The sequence below is a fragment of the Carassius carassius genome, chromosome 42 (genome assembly GCF_963082965.1).
Source record: "Carassius carassius chromosome 42, fCarCar2.1, whole genome shotgun sequence".
In the NCBI taxonomy this organism is placed as follows: domain Eukaryota; kingdom Metazoa; phylum Chordata; class Actinopteri; order Cypriniformes; family Cyprinidae; genus Carassius; species Carassius carassius.
Window position 1 is genome coordinate 19,249,643 of NC_081796.1, and position 14,766 is coordinate 19,264,408.

Consider the following 14,766-nt stretch of genomic DNA (forward strand, 5'->3'; position numbering starts at 1 on the left):
TGCCTTTATGATAGTTTAGTGGTGTTGCGTCCCTGAAGGAATCTGTTTTTGTGAACCAAGTGAAATAATGATTACCATACACAATTAATAAAACATGCAAAACACAAATACGGAATTTAAAGATAAATCAATCAAATAATCATACCGTTCAGTGATATATAGTGAGTATAAATAATTATAATATAATGATTTATCATATAAATGATTAGGCTACTAAATATCCAAGTATAATCGATCAAGACGCGTCAGAAAACTACATTTCCCAGAATGCACCGGTCTGTTTTTCACACAGACACGCCCCAAGTAGGAAATGCTGAGTAGAGCACTGAGCACTGAGCAGCAGAAACTGTTAGCTGCTAGTAGAGGAGATGTTTTGAACTTGGCTTCAAACGGAGGCGGATTTTTTCCCTCACTAATTCATCCGATGTATGAACGCATCTGTTTAGGATATTGTCGTCCGTTCCTTGTGCTGACCACTCTAAAACAGAGACCTCATGGAGCACATCCGCACACCAAAGGTACAATTGACTAAATAGTAGGATTCGGCGAGATTTGCCCTGCTGTGTCACAAAGTCACAAACACTTGTTAAATGCAATTTAATGTATGCATCTATAAATCTTAACACATGACGTGGTGTAACCATATAGATTGGGCTCTTAGCATTGTTTATGTTCATCTAACGTAATATCTTCTGGCCTTGTATATGAGCCGAATGTACTTTAATCTAGTCCCGGTGATCAGTATTTGGAATTTCTGCCTTTGTGGCCATATTGACAGATTTCAAAATCTGTGCAGAACTGGTCTGTCCTGAAAGCTTCGGGCCTTGGAGGCTGATTCTGCATTTTTATGTTGTCTGAAGACTTTAGAGCAGTGATGTAATGAATAAGGCTCTCAGAACTGCCCAACTTCTGAAATTATACTGTAAATGGTCTTATTTCTTGTGACATCATGGAGCGATTCATTGTTACAGTAACTGGAGGATACTAAGCTTTATCTTTTTCTGTTTTCATCATCTCATTATCTTCATGTCAGGGTTTCCAGCCAGGGGTCCGAGCCCCATAAAGACACTCAAGTGGGTCTTAAAAAAAAAACAACAACCCTATATATATATATATATACAGGTCCTTCTCAAAAAAATAGCATATTGTGATAAAGTTCATTATTTTCCATAATGTAATGATAAAAATTAAACTTTCATATATTTTAGATTCATTGCACACCAACTGAAATATTTCAGGTCTTTTATTGTTTTAATACTGATGATTTTGGCATACAGCTCATGAAAACCCAAAATGCCTGTCTCAAAAAATTAGCATATTTCATCCGACCAATAAAAGAAAAGTGTTTTTAATACAAAAAAAGTCAACCTTCAAATAATTATGTTCAGCTATGCACTCAATACTTGGTCGGGAATCCTTTTGCAGAAATGACTGCTTCAATGCGGCGTGGCATGGAGGCAATCAGCCTGTGGCACTGCTGAGGTGTTATGGAGGCCCAGGATGCTTTGATAGTGGCCTTAAGCTCATCCAGAGTGTTGGGTCTTGCATCTCTCAACTTTCTCTTCACAATATCCCACAGATTCTCTATGGGGTTCAGGTCAGGAGAGTTGGCAGGCCAATTGAGCACAGTAATACCATGGTCAGTAAACCATTTACCAGTGGTTTTGGCACTTTGAGCAGGTGCCAGGTCGTGCTGAAAAACGAAATCTTCATCTCCATAAAGCTTTTCAGCAGATAGAAGCATGAAGTGCTCCAAAATCTCCTGATAGCTAGCTGCATTGACGCTGCCCTTGATAAAACACAGTGGACCAACACCAGCAGCTGACACGGCACCCCAGACCATCACTGACTGTGGGTACTTGACACTGGACTTCAGGTATTTTGTCATTTCCTTCTCCCCAGTCTTCCTCCAGACTCTGGCACCTTGATTTCCGAATGACATGCAAAATTTGTCCAAAAGTCCAGTGCTGCTTCTCTGTAGCCCAGGTCAGGCGCTTCTGCCGCTGTTTCTGGTTCAAAAGTGGCTTGACCTGGGAAATGCGGCACCTGTAGCCCATTTCCTGCACATGCCTGTGCACGGTGGCTCTGGATGTTTCTACTCCAGACTCAGTCCACTGCTTCCGCAGGTCCCCCAAGGTCTGGAATCGGTCCTTCTCCACAATCTTCCTCAGGGTCCGGTCACCTCTTCTCGTTGTGCAGCGTTTTTTGCCACACTTTTTCCTTCCCACAGACTTCCCACTGAGGTGCCTTGATACAGCACTCTGGGAACAGCCTATTCGTTCTGAAATTTCTTTCTGTGTCTTACCCTCTCGCTTGAGGGTGTCAATGATGGCCTTCTGGACAGCAGTCAGGTCGGCAGTCTTACCCATGATTGCGGTTTTGAGTAATGAACCAGGCTGGGAGTTTTTAAAAGCCTCAGGAATCTTTTGCAGGTGTTTAGAGTTAATTAGTTGATTCAGATGATTAGTTTAATAGCTTGTTTAGAGAACCTTTTCATGATATGCTAATTTTTTGAGATAGGAATTTTGGGTTTTCATGAGCTGTATGCCAAAATCATCAGTATTAAAACAATAAAAGACCTGAAATATTTCAGTTGGTGTGCAATGAATCTAAAATATATGAAAGTTTAATTTGTATCATTACATTATGGAAAATAATGAACTTTATCACAATATTCTAAATTTTTGAGAAGGACCTGTATATATATATACATACATATATATACATACATATATATATTAGTATAAATATTGTATAAATAAATTACATTTATATAATATTATTTAGAAATAATATAATACACACACACACACACACACACACACACACACACACACACACACATATATATATATATATATATATATATATATATATATAGTTAATGGTATATATACTGATATATAGACTGTATCTGACTTTTCCTTTTTTTAATACCTGAATTTGTGTCTTTTTAAAAATCATACTCACTGTTTGATTTCCGCTGTCTGTTGATTTTATTGCAGTCACAGGAAGTGTGTTGCTTAGCTGCAGGCCAGTTGCTGGGAAACCGAGGCAGATCTATTTGTAATTTACAGTAGTTTCAGATAACATGAATGAATGTCTATTGATGTCTGTGTTTGGTGTCTCTGTTGTAGTTTCCCACTAAACTGACCCTCTAATCATCTTTTCCTTCTTAAGTGTACAAAATATGTGGTAGGATAGCATTAGCGATGTGATGTAGGCTAATATGACATGCACTACCATTTAATGTGATTTCAGTTAATGTAATACAAAGCCATTTAACTGTAGGAGTCTGTTGTGCCATATCAGCTAAAAAATGCCTCGGTTTATGTATGCGACACCCATGAACACAAATTCCCCCACATTTTTTTGTTTGTTTATGATATATTTTTAAATATGTGATTATACTTGCAGCTCCAAATAAAAGTGCAGCTTCATTTAACAAATTTTTGCCACGTTGAAATAAATTCCTCAGGTTTTCCCTTAAAATACGTGCAGAAAATGTGAAAAAACACGAGTAGGTCTTGCCAGTGAAAGTCCGTTTATTTTGGATTGCTCATGGTTAGGTTCATATTTACAAGGTAGAATATATATTTAATCTTAATACATTTTAAAAAACATGTAACTTGTGCTTTCCTACACAGGTAGAACAAGTGAAGCTGCTAGATCGCTTCAGCAACAAGTCCGTCACAGGAACCCTCCATCTAACGGCTACACATCTGATTTTCGTGGAGAGTAATTCAACCAGTGCCCAGGAGATTTGGGTATGAAAAGCCCCTCCTAACGCCCTCTAAATGATCTGTCATGACGTGATAAAGAATTTTTCTGTGTGACCGACAGGGCAGCTTGGACAGCACCATCCTTTTTGTTTACCGGATTCTAGTGAATTAGATCATGGGAATGAGGTTACTAGTTCCTCACGTTGGCAGAATGCATTGTTGCTGTGGAAACCTGTCAGCTGTGCTTGCCCTCGAGACCAAGTGAATACGAGAGTGTAGGGGAGGCCAGGAGAGGACATGAATACCAATGACCGTCTTAGCTCAAGACGTGATCTGCCACCTTTAGAGTCCACTCATCGCTCCATTGAGTGTATGGCGACGGTTAACTTTATCTCACCATCTTCTCCACACAGGAAGCAGATCGGAGGTCAATATGCTGACTGACACTAACCAACAAAGTGTATCACTATATATAAACTTGAGAGGTTTTAATGGTATTAAGCTTTTCATTCTCTAATTGATCGAACTTCTTATTTTTGCCTGGTGGCCGATAAAGTACAGTAAGTTTCTTTCTATTCTTTTTTTTTTTTTTTTTTATTCAGGGAGGACACTTGCTCATTAAATTGATCAAAAGTGATCAATTGATTTACTTTCTAAAAACTAGCTGGCTGGTTGGAGTCTGGAACACAACTGAAATCAATTCTGCACCCTCAGGTGTAACTTCTTCGCTCTCGGGACTGGCTCACACAAAACGACTCTATGTCTGCCTGCAGAACTGCCTTCTGTTCCCTATGCATTATGCATTACGTACACACTTCAGTGAGCAATAACAACAACACACGGAGTCACGATGCAAATGGAAATGCAGATACATGCGCATTTTAATAATACCCCATAATCTGACCTTCCAAAAGTGCTGTGCAGTTGATTTGAATATGGTAATTGTGTATGTGTGTGTATTAGTGTATCATGTTCTTGCACATTATATTCCTCTTAAAGATAGAGAAACACAAGACGAGGAAGGAAGAAAAAACAAGACATTCAACATGTCTAAAAAAAAAAAAACATGCTCGACGTAGACCAGTCTGACTAGTCATTGTGGCAGGAAATATATTTAGGAAAACAGTGAACTATAAAACGGTTTAATTTATCAGTATTGATCAATATTTAATTACGCATGCCTGTTTCCCTATTTTTATATTTAAATAGCTATTTCCATCATCTAACGCTCACTTAAAGTTAATCTTCAAAAACATTTGTTTTACACTTTAATGATTTAATTGGAGGCTCACTGATGTACAGCCAGTGTTTTCTAACGGATGCTCACCAAAGAAGCGTGTTTAAGAGTAGTTTTTTGAGGATCAGTGGTGTTTATGTACAAATGGGCACCAGAAGCTCCAGACACACACACGATCACTTGTTCAGACAGAGAGAACTGATGATGTCGAGCCTTTACGTACTTGTAAGTACTTTTAAGTTGAAAAGAATATCAGTTGAGTTTTGTATTTATGTGTTTGTGTGTTCAGATCCTTCATCACCACATTGCCTCCGTGGAGAAGCTGTCCCTCACAACCAGTGGCTGCCCGCTCCTCATTCAGTGCCGGAATTTCCGGCTTGTCCACTTTGTGATTCCGCGAGAGCGTGACTGCCATGACATCTACAGCTCTCTGCTCAAGCTGCTGAGACCAGGTGGGTAAACTCACATGTCTGCCTTCATCAAGAATAAATAGACTGCAAAAGTCTTGGCCACCCTCTGTTCTGTGATTGAACAAGGGATATTGTGGTCATGCGTTGTTGGCTGGACTTGTGAGCATCAGTACCAACTCCAGATGGTCGCCTGAATACTTTGACTTTCATTTTCACGTTTTGTAAAGTTTATTAACTTGTTTATTCCATGCATCAGTGTCCTACGATGAGCTGTACGCGTTCTCCTACAACCCAAAGCAGAATGACCAACAGAGAGAGGAGGGCTGGCAACTCATAGACCTCGCAGCTGAGTTTGAACGGATGGGAGTGCCATGTGATCAGTGGCAATTGACGGATGTTAACAGGGAGTACAAGGTATGATGGGAGGGAGATTTTGTCAAATATGTTCAAAGTAATCTTCTCTTTCATTGATCCAGCAAAGTTGATTCTAGTTCAGGATGTGTGTTACCTAAAATCAGGTCTTATGAGGCTGACAGGCAACCTAAAATAGAGTATAATGTCCCTCGAGACTAGTATTAGAATAATGCTGTTGGAATAAAACTAGGTTTCAGGTTTCAGTCAGATAAGCAAGTGCCAGGCCAGGTATTTACTATATGTGCTAGTGGTGTTTTATTTGTGAATGAATCTGATATACTTTGATTGTAAATGACTCTGATTGTTAACAAATTGTTTGAGTGAATGATTCAGTCGTTCGTTCATAATACTGAAAGGCCTTGAGTCATCACCTATTTGTAACCTGCAGAAAACCTGCACCTGCACAAATCTTTTTTTAAGGAAAGAAAACATTTTAGATACTGAGATTAATAATATGTGATGCTTTATTTTAGGCATTGCACACAAGCTAGCTCTATATCATATAGTGTTCCTGTAGCTCAAGTGGTAGAGCATTGCACTATGAAGCGCAAGGTTGGGGGTTCGATTCCCCGGGAACACATGATAGGTAAAAATTGATAGCCTGAATGCACTGTAAGTCGCTTTGGACAAAAGCGTCTGCTAAATGCATAAATTTAATTTAATTTTTAATATAGCAATACACAGTGACCAAAACTGTTAAACAAGTAAAATAAATATTTTAGATTTCATATTTTACATTCTTCAAAATCGTAATAAAATAATTATGAACAAACACTATATATTATGTTTAAATGATTACTAAAAGAATACTGTTCTTATATATGCTGGGCTCTTGTTTCTTTAAAATATTTTTGATTTCATATTTTATAATAAAATATAAATATTAGATGACAATCTACCATAAAATCTAATAATTTGAGAAAAAACATCAGTGACATTTAGAAAGGTTCTTTTAAAATTAAATATATAAGTTTAATATAAAATACTTCAACTAAATATATATATAAAAGAGAAATTTTTGTTTTCTTTAGTTTATTGTTAATGTGCCTGACTCTAAATTGTGTGCTTAGGTGTGTGAGACATATCCAAGAGACTTATACGTACCCATTACGGCCAGTAAACCCATCATAGTCGGAAGCTCCAAGTTCAGAAGCAAAGGTCGCTTTCCTGTCCTAACATACTTCTACCAGGAGAAGAAGGTAAGAATGCTTTAATCCATCTATACCAATAAGAAAAGAAAGATATGAAGGATTTAGGCCCTTTGTTAAACTTTAGCGTTCATTCAAACTGTTTTATGTGCAGATGTCTGTTGACACAGTAATGGCCGTTAGTTGTTTCTTCTGTGCAGTGTTAGATAAATGGAGAGGGATTGTAAACAGGTAATGGCTTGTCAACACACAGAGGCCGATTATGTTAAACAGTAGTTTTACTGGCAAATCATGGCTGTATGCCAGCGGCTTCCTCCCAGCATCTGCATTGGTCTTGTTAAGTCTGTCGTTCCTGATTTACTCTGCTTTTATAATGTAGCTTACTTCAGGGTGGTAAGCGTTTATATTTGTTTGTGTCATGTCTCCAGGCGGCGGTGTGTCGATGCAGTCAGCCTCTCTCTGGCTTCAGCGCTCGCTGTTTAGAAGACGAACACATGCTTCAGGCCATCAGCAAGGCCAATCACAATAGCCGATATATATATGTGATGGACACGCGGCCTAAGGTAGAACATCATGAAGGGTTTTTTTTTTTTTTTTTTGTGTGTTCTTCAAGTCAGTTTGGAAATCATAACAGGTTCCTTAAGCACTGTTTGTGTGTAGTTGAATGCACTGGCGAATCGTGCGGCAGGGAAAGGTTATGAGAATGAAGACAACTACCCTAATATCCGCTTCCAGTTTGTGGGCATCGAGAACATCCATGTGATGAGAGGAAGTTTACAGAAGCTTCTGGAAGGTCTGAGATTGTCGACTTATGAGAATTTGGTTCATTCTCATTTCATTTTTTAAACTGTCAACATCTTTGTTATTTGTGTCTCTCCTAGTGATGGGAACGCGCTCACTTTCCATGACTGATTACCTGGTTGGACTGGAAAACAGCGGATGGTTGCGTCATATCAAAGCCATCATGGATGCTGCTATATTCCTTGCCAAGGTAAAACTCCAGTCCCTGATGCCCCTGATTATTCAGTATCCCGTATTATTTTAGTATTATTTATGTTTTTGTAGTATTTTTTTAATATTTTGAATTAGCATTTAATTAAAAAAAAAATTTGTTTTCGTTTTATTTTTGGCTTACATTTTAGTAATTAAAATTTTTATTAGTTATATATATATATATTTTTTATCAGTTTTAGTCACTTTAGTACAGGGTTATTCAAATCTTGCCCTGGAGGCCAGTGCACTGCAGAGTTTAGCTCCTACCCTGATCAAACACACCCAAGCCTGTTAATCAATGTTTTTGGGATCTTTAGAAAATCACAGGTAGGTGGGTTTGATCAGGGTTGGAGCTAAACTCTGCAGTGCACTGGCCTCCAAGGCAAGATTTGAATAACCCTGCTTTATTACCCAAACTTACTTCAGTTTGTGGCCAAGACATCATTCCTAATTATTATTATAATTTTTTTTAATTTTTAGTTTTTAAGCTTAGGTTTTGCATCTAATATTTATATATTATGTGATTTCATATTTATTTCAGTTACTAAAAATATTGTATGATTAGTTTTGTAACAGTAACAACACTGAATTCAACAGATTTCTCATCAGTGTTATTTTAGGATTATTTATGTACCAATTATAGTTTTTATTAATATATTTAATTATTTTAATCTTTACTTCTTTCATTTTAATTTTAGTAATTTTGTTTTTCATTTTTATCAGTTTACTAATAAATTATTATTAATCTATGATTTATTTCAGTATTAGTTTTAGTACATCAAGTTAAACAAAAATTGTGTGTTTGAAATTATATATTTATATATTACAGTTAAAATGTATTTTATTTCAAGTAACTAAAGTTTTTTAGTTTTTTTTATAGTTAACTAAAATTACCTTTTCTTATAAATGTTTTTGTAATACCAGGCTGTGACTGTTGAGGGCGCTAGTGTCCTAGTGCACTGCTCTGATGGATGGGATCGGACGGCTCAGGTCTGTGCTCTGGGCTCTCTGCTGATGGATCCGTACTATCGCACCATTAAAGGTTTCATGGTAAGAGCCTTTCATCTGTTCAAGCTGACATTGTTGTTTATATTTTTCCACCATCTAATATATCTTCTTATTGTAATCAGGTACTTATTGAAAAAGATTGGATCTCTTTTGGACATAAGTTTTCAGACAGGTTAGCATCCTTCACTGTTTAGTTCTTGACTCTACATGCTTAAAAAGTCTGGAATAACCTTGACGCCTTTTTCCCCGCAGGTGTGATCAGTTGGACCCTGACCCAAAAGAGGTGTCACCCATCTTCACACAGTTCCTGGAGTGTGTATGGCAGCTGACTGAACAGTTTCCTCAGGCTTTCGAGTTCAGTGAGTGGTTCCTCATTCAGATCCACGAGCATGTCCATTCCTGTCAGTTTGGCAACTTCCTGGGCAACAGCCAACGGCAGAGAGAGGACCTTCAGTGAGTAAAACTAACATGCATTCGCTTCCTTCAATCATCTCAAACCCCTTACTTCATTTGTATACCATTACAGGTTGAAGGAGAGGACATATTCATTATGGGCTCACCTTCTGAGTGAAAAGCAGAACTACTTGAACCCTGTGTACAGCCCAAGCTTTGCAGAATCACACCCGGTCTTGGAACCGTCTACCCAAGCCTACCACTTCAAGTACAGCTGACTGACCTCTTCTGTTTATAAATGACTCCTCCTTTGTTTAGTAGACTCTGCAATGGTTTAATCAATAACCGTTTTGTTTTGCAGGTTCTGGAGAAACATGTACCATCAGTATGACCGTTCCATGCACCCTCGGCAGTCCATTCTCAAACACATCCTCACCTTGAAAGAAAGCAACCGAGAGCTTGAGGGCACAGTGCAAGCCCTGAAGACTGTGAGTCCACCACAGGAATTTGGTTATTGGATAAAAATTAAGCCTTGAATGCTCATTTCCCATGAAAAAAAATTAGTTACAAGGCAAGGCAAGGCAAGTTTATTTATATAGCACATTTCGTACACAATGGTAATTCAAAGTGCTTTACATAAAAGAAAGTAAAATAGTAATGAAGAAAAATAATAACAAGAATAAAACAAGCAATTTTAAAACTTTTAAAATTATTAAAACTGTACTTATTTAAAATGAATTTAAAACAGTAAGAAAATGATTTTACATACAATTAAATAAAAAAAAACTGTGAAAATATATATTGCAATCAGTTCGGACATTGCACAGTGCTCATTCAATAAATGCACAGCTAAACAGATGAGTTTTAAGTCTAGATTTAAATGTGACCAGTGTTTTAGCACATCTGATCTCTTCTGGAAGCTGATTCCAACTGCGGGCGGCATAGTAACTAAAGGAGGACTCCCCTTGTTTTGTGTGAACCCTTGGTATTTCTAACTGACTCGATCCTAATGATCTGAGTGCTCTGTTAGGTTTATATTCAGTGAGCATATCTGCAATATATTTCGGTCCTAGGTCATTTAGTGACTTATATACGAGTAAAAGTACTTTAAAATCAATCCTAAATGTAACTGGAAGCCAGTGTAAGGACCTGAGGACTGGTGTGATATGCTCATATTTTCTGGTTCTAGTCAGAATCCTGGCAGCAGCGTTCTGGATGAGCTGCAGCTGTCTAATGGTCTTTTTGGGAAGGCCGGTGAGGAGCCCATTACAATAGTCCACCCAGCTGGTGATGAAGGCATGAACAAGTTTCTCCAAGTCTTGGCTGGAAACAAAAGATCTAATTCTTGCAATGTTTTTTAAATGATAGTATGCTCATTTAGTTACTGCTTTGACATGACTACTGAAACTAAGGTCTGTCTCCAGAATCACACCAAGATTCCTGACTTGATTTTTAGTTGTTTGACCCCTAGAGTTAAGGTATGCATTCACCTTGAACACTTCATCTTTGTTTCCAAATGCAATGACTTCAGTTTTTTCCTTGTTTAACTGAAGAAAGTTCTGGCACATCCAACTATTAATTTCATCAATGCATTGGCAGAGGGAGTCAGTTGGGCTGTAGTCATTTGGAGATAAGGCTAGGTAAATCTGGGTATCATCAGCATAGCTGTGATAGGCAATTTGGTTCTTTCTCATTATTTGACTTAGGGGAAGCATATACAGGCTAAACAAGAGCGGTGCAAGAATTGACCCTTGTGGGACTCCGCATGTCATGGACGTCCACTTAGACCTATGCTCTCCTAGACTCACATAATAACCTCTCCCTTCTAAGTATGACCTGAACCATTTGAGTACCATCCCAGAAAGCCCGACCAAGTTTTCCAGTCTCTCTAGTAGTATGTTATGATCGACAGTGTCAAACGCAGCACTGAGATCTAGCAATACCAGCACCGATATTTTGCCAGAGTCACAATTTAAGCGAATATCATTTATTATCTTAATGAGTGCTGTCTCTGTGCTGTGATGCGGTCGAAAACCAGATTGAAAATTGTCCAGGTATCCATTTGAGTGTAAGTATTTGTTCAGCTGATTAAAAACTACCTTTTCTATAATTTTACCTATAAAAGGAAGATTAGATATTGGTCTAAAATTGCTCAAAATGGTGTTATCAAGATTGCTCTTTTTCAGGAGGGGCTTAACAACTGCATTTTTTAAGGAGTTTGGAAATGTCCCAGAAAGAAGTGAGGCGTTCACCACTTCTAAAAGATCTGCTTCTAAGCAGTTAAACACATTTTTGAAAAAAGATGTGGGAAGTGTGTCAAGATAGCAGGTTGACGATTTTAGGTGCTGCACTATGTCTTCCAGAATTTTGCTATCAATTGCTTCAAAAATCGACATAGTATCTTTTTTATATTGTGGCCTAATCTGTCTGACCTCTGCATTACTTGAGGATGTGCTAATCGCCTTCCTGATATTGATGATCTTCTCAGAAAAGAAGGATGCAAACTCATTGCATTTGCTGTCTGAGAGCATTTCACTGGGAATCTGACTTGGGGGGTTTGTCAGTCTCTCAACAGTGGCAAAAAGAGTACGAGTGTTATTTAAGTTACTGTTTATAAGGTTTGAGAAGAAATTCTGTCTAGCTGTGGCTAGTTTCACATTAAAAGCATGAAGGCTGTCTTTGTAGATGCTATAGTGAATTTCATGTTTTGTCTTCCTCCACATCCGCTCTGCTTTTCTGCATTGTCTTTTCATAGTCTGAACTGTTGTTGATCTTCTCCAAACTGATTTCTGTCTGTTTGTTTTCTTTCTGATTATTATTGGAGCAATATCATCAATAAGATTCTTAACTTTTGAGTTGAATGAATCAAGGAGAGTATCAACAGAGTCTGCAGAAATGCTTGGTGTTAAAGATATAGCCTCCATAAATAGTACACTTGTGTTCTCGTTAATGCATCTCCTTCTGACAGAGACCGATCTAGATTCAGTTGTAGCAGACATCAAAATATCAAAGAAAATACAGAAGTGATCAGATAGTGCTATGTCCTTAATAACAATGGATGAAATGTTTAGACCCCTACTGATGATTAAGTCTAGAGTGTGTCCACCTTTGTGTGTGGGTCCATGCACATGCTGAGTCAAGTCAAAAGAGTTTAGAACCGTTAACATTTCTTTTGTAGTTTTGTTTTCTGAATTATCTATGTGAATATTAAAATCCCCTGCAATAGCAAAACAGTCAAACTCTGAGGAAATCATTGATAACATTTCTGTGACCTCTTCAACAAAGGCTGGAGAGTATTTTGGAGGCCTGTAAATAATAATAAAGAGAATGCGTGGAGCACCTTTCAGCACAATCCCTAGATATTCAAAAGACAAGTACTGACCAAATGACACTTGCTTGCATTGATAGACATCTTTAAATATAGCAGCTACACCCCCACCTCTCCTAACAGTCCTGCAGACACTCATGTAAGTGAAGTTAGGAGGGGCTGCTTCATTAAGGACTGTTGCATTGCAGCTGTCTTCAAGCCATGTTTCGTTTAGAAACATAAAATCCAGATTGTTTGTGGTTTGTGGTTACAGATGTGTGTGTTACAATACCACTAAGTTTCCCCTGAGGGATCAGGAGATGTTGCACTAACAAAATGAGGCTATGAAGGACTGAAGTACAGTTTGCTCTGTTTGTTCAAACAGACTGTAACATTGACAGCCCATGCATGCTTTCTGGAGTTCTGTGTCCACCAGTGCCTTCCTTATTCTTATAATAGTAATAATAATAAAAAACAGTCATATATATATATATATATATATATATATTGTGTTTGAGTGTGTGTGTGTGTGTGTGTGCGTGTGACCCTGGACCACAAAAATAGTCTTAAGTGTCAGTTTTTCGAAATTGAGATTTATACATCATCATAACATGACTAAATAGGCTTTCCATTGTTTTATGGTTTATTAGGACCGGACAATATTTGGCCGAGATACAAGTATTTGAAAATCTGGAATCTGAGCGAGCAAAAAAATCTAATACTGAGAAAAACGCCTTTAAAGTTGTCCAAAAGAAGTTCTTAGCAATGCATATTACTAATCCAAAATTAAGTTTTGATATATTTATGGTAGGAAATTTACTAAATATCTTCATGGAACATGATCTTTACTTAATAACCTAATGAGTTTTGGCATAAAAGAAAAATTGATAATTTTGATCCATACAATGTTTTTTTGGCTATTGCTAAAAAAAAATATATAGTGTTCCTGTTTAATATTACATATATACACACATATAGATCACAATATAAATTATAATATAAATAATATTTAATTTTTTTTAATGATAACGGTGGCAATAATTTTACAGTTTTTATATTGTCTGGTGATTTAAAAACACACAACCAATGTATTAATCTTACTACTAATAATAGTAATATTATTGTATGTTGTACTTTTTAATTTAATGATGATATTATATCATTACAAAAATCATTGAAGCTGTGTTTGCATTTGTCAGTGACTCATTTTGCTTTTGTGATAAACATGTTTTCAGGTCTATGAAGTATTCTTCCACTTTTCATTGCATTCATCTAAAATGACACATGCTCTTCTGTGTCTGTGCATTTATACAGAAGCTCCAGACGTTTGGTGTGAGTATGTCTCCTCTAAAGCCCCAGACACCTCCAAGAGAGCGCAGTCTCCCTTCCCGACCTCAGTCTCTTATCCTGGGAGCTCCTCTTCTCAGTCGGAAGGAAGTGCAGCAGGAGGAAGATGAGGAGGTGTTCGGAGAGGAGGCCAGGGAAGATGCTCCGGCAGGTACTGGCGGAGAACGGACTGTAGAGGGTAGCAGTGCCACGCAGAATGGTTACGGAGAGCTGACAGGATCGTTCGGCTCCAAGAATGAGCCGGCCGTGGTCACCTTGGAGTTTGGAGTGGCCAGAATGACCTGCTAAGGACAAATCAGAACATTTGATTTTGGAAATTTAATGAATCTAGTGGGACTAGAGAAAAAAAAAAACGTATATGCTGATGTAAGAAAGATGAAGTATGTTTGTGTGTGTGTGTGTGTGTGTGTGTGTGTGTGTGTGTGTGTGTGAATGCGCCCATGTGCGCAGTTGTTTCCTGTACGTGATGCCAATGCACTCATGTACAACATATCTGTCAATTCAAATGTTATTTCTGTCATCAACTGTTTAATAAAAGCTTGTTTTTTGTTTTTGTTTGTTCATTTTTTTGAAATAATATCAATAGCACTAAAAAGAAATGATTAAACAAAGAGCTGATGGACTTACTGAATCAAATCCTCATTTTTTTTTAGGTGTTCTGGCTCAAAACGTAATTTATTCGATGTCACTTCCTGTTATCTTGAAGGGTGAAAAGACTGATGCTGTCCAGAATGAAGGATGACTGCAGAGATGCCCTACACACAAGTGTCCTATGTGCAGTCTGTTC

General features: G+C 37.6%; 1 protein-coding gene across 1 annotated transcript; it reads left to right on the forward strand.

Annotated features, from left to right (window-relative positions):
- The first annotated feature begins 340 nt into the window (after positions 1 to 340).
- mtmr6 (myotubularin related protein 6) lies at positions 341 to 14,530 on the forward strand. The gene is made up of 14 exons (XM_059534844.1): positions 341 to 518; positions 3,648 to 3,767; positions 5,249 to 5,411; positions 5,626 to 5,783; positions 6,854 to 6,982; positions 7,360 to 7,494; positions 7,592 to 7,724; positions 7,813 to 7,922; positions 8,849 to 8,974; positions 9,055 to 9,104; positions 9,185 to 9,385; positions 9,459 to 9,593; positions 9,687 to 9,813; positions 13,947 to 14,530. The coding sequence occupies exons 1-14, from the start codon at positions 495 to 497 to the stop codon at positions 14,265 to 14,267; spliced, it is 1,932 nt and encodes a 643-aa protein (XP_059390827.1). The 5' UTR covers positions 341 to 494; the 3' UTR covers positions 14,268 to 14,530.
- The last annotated feature ends 236 nt before the right edge of the window (positions 14,531 to 14,766 follow it).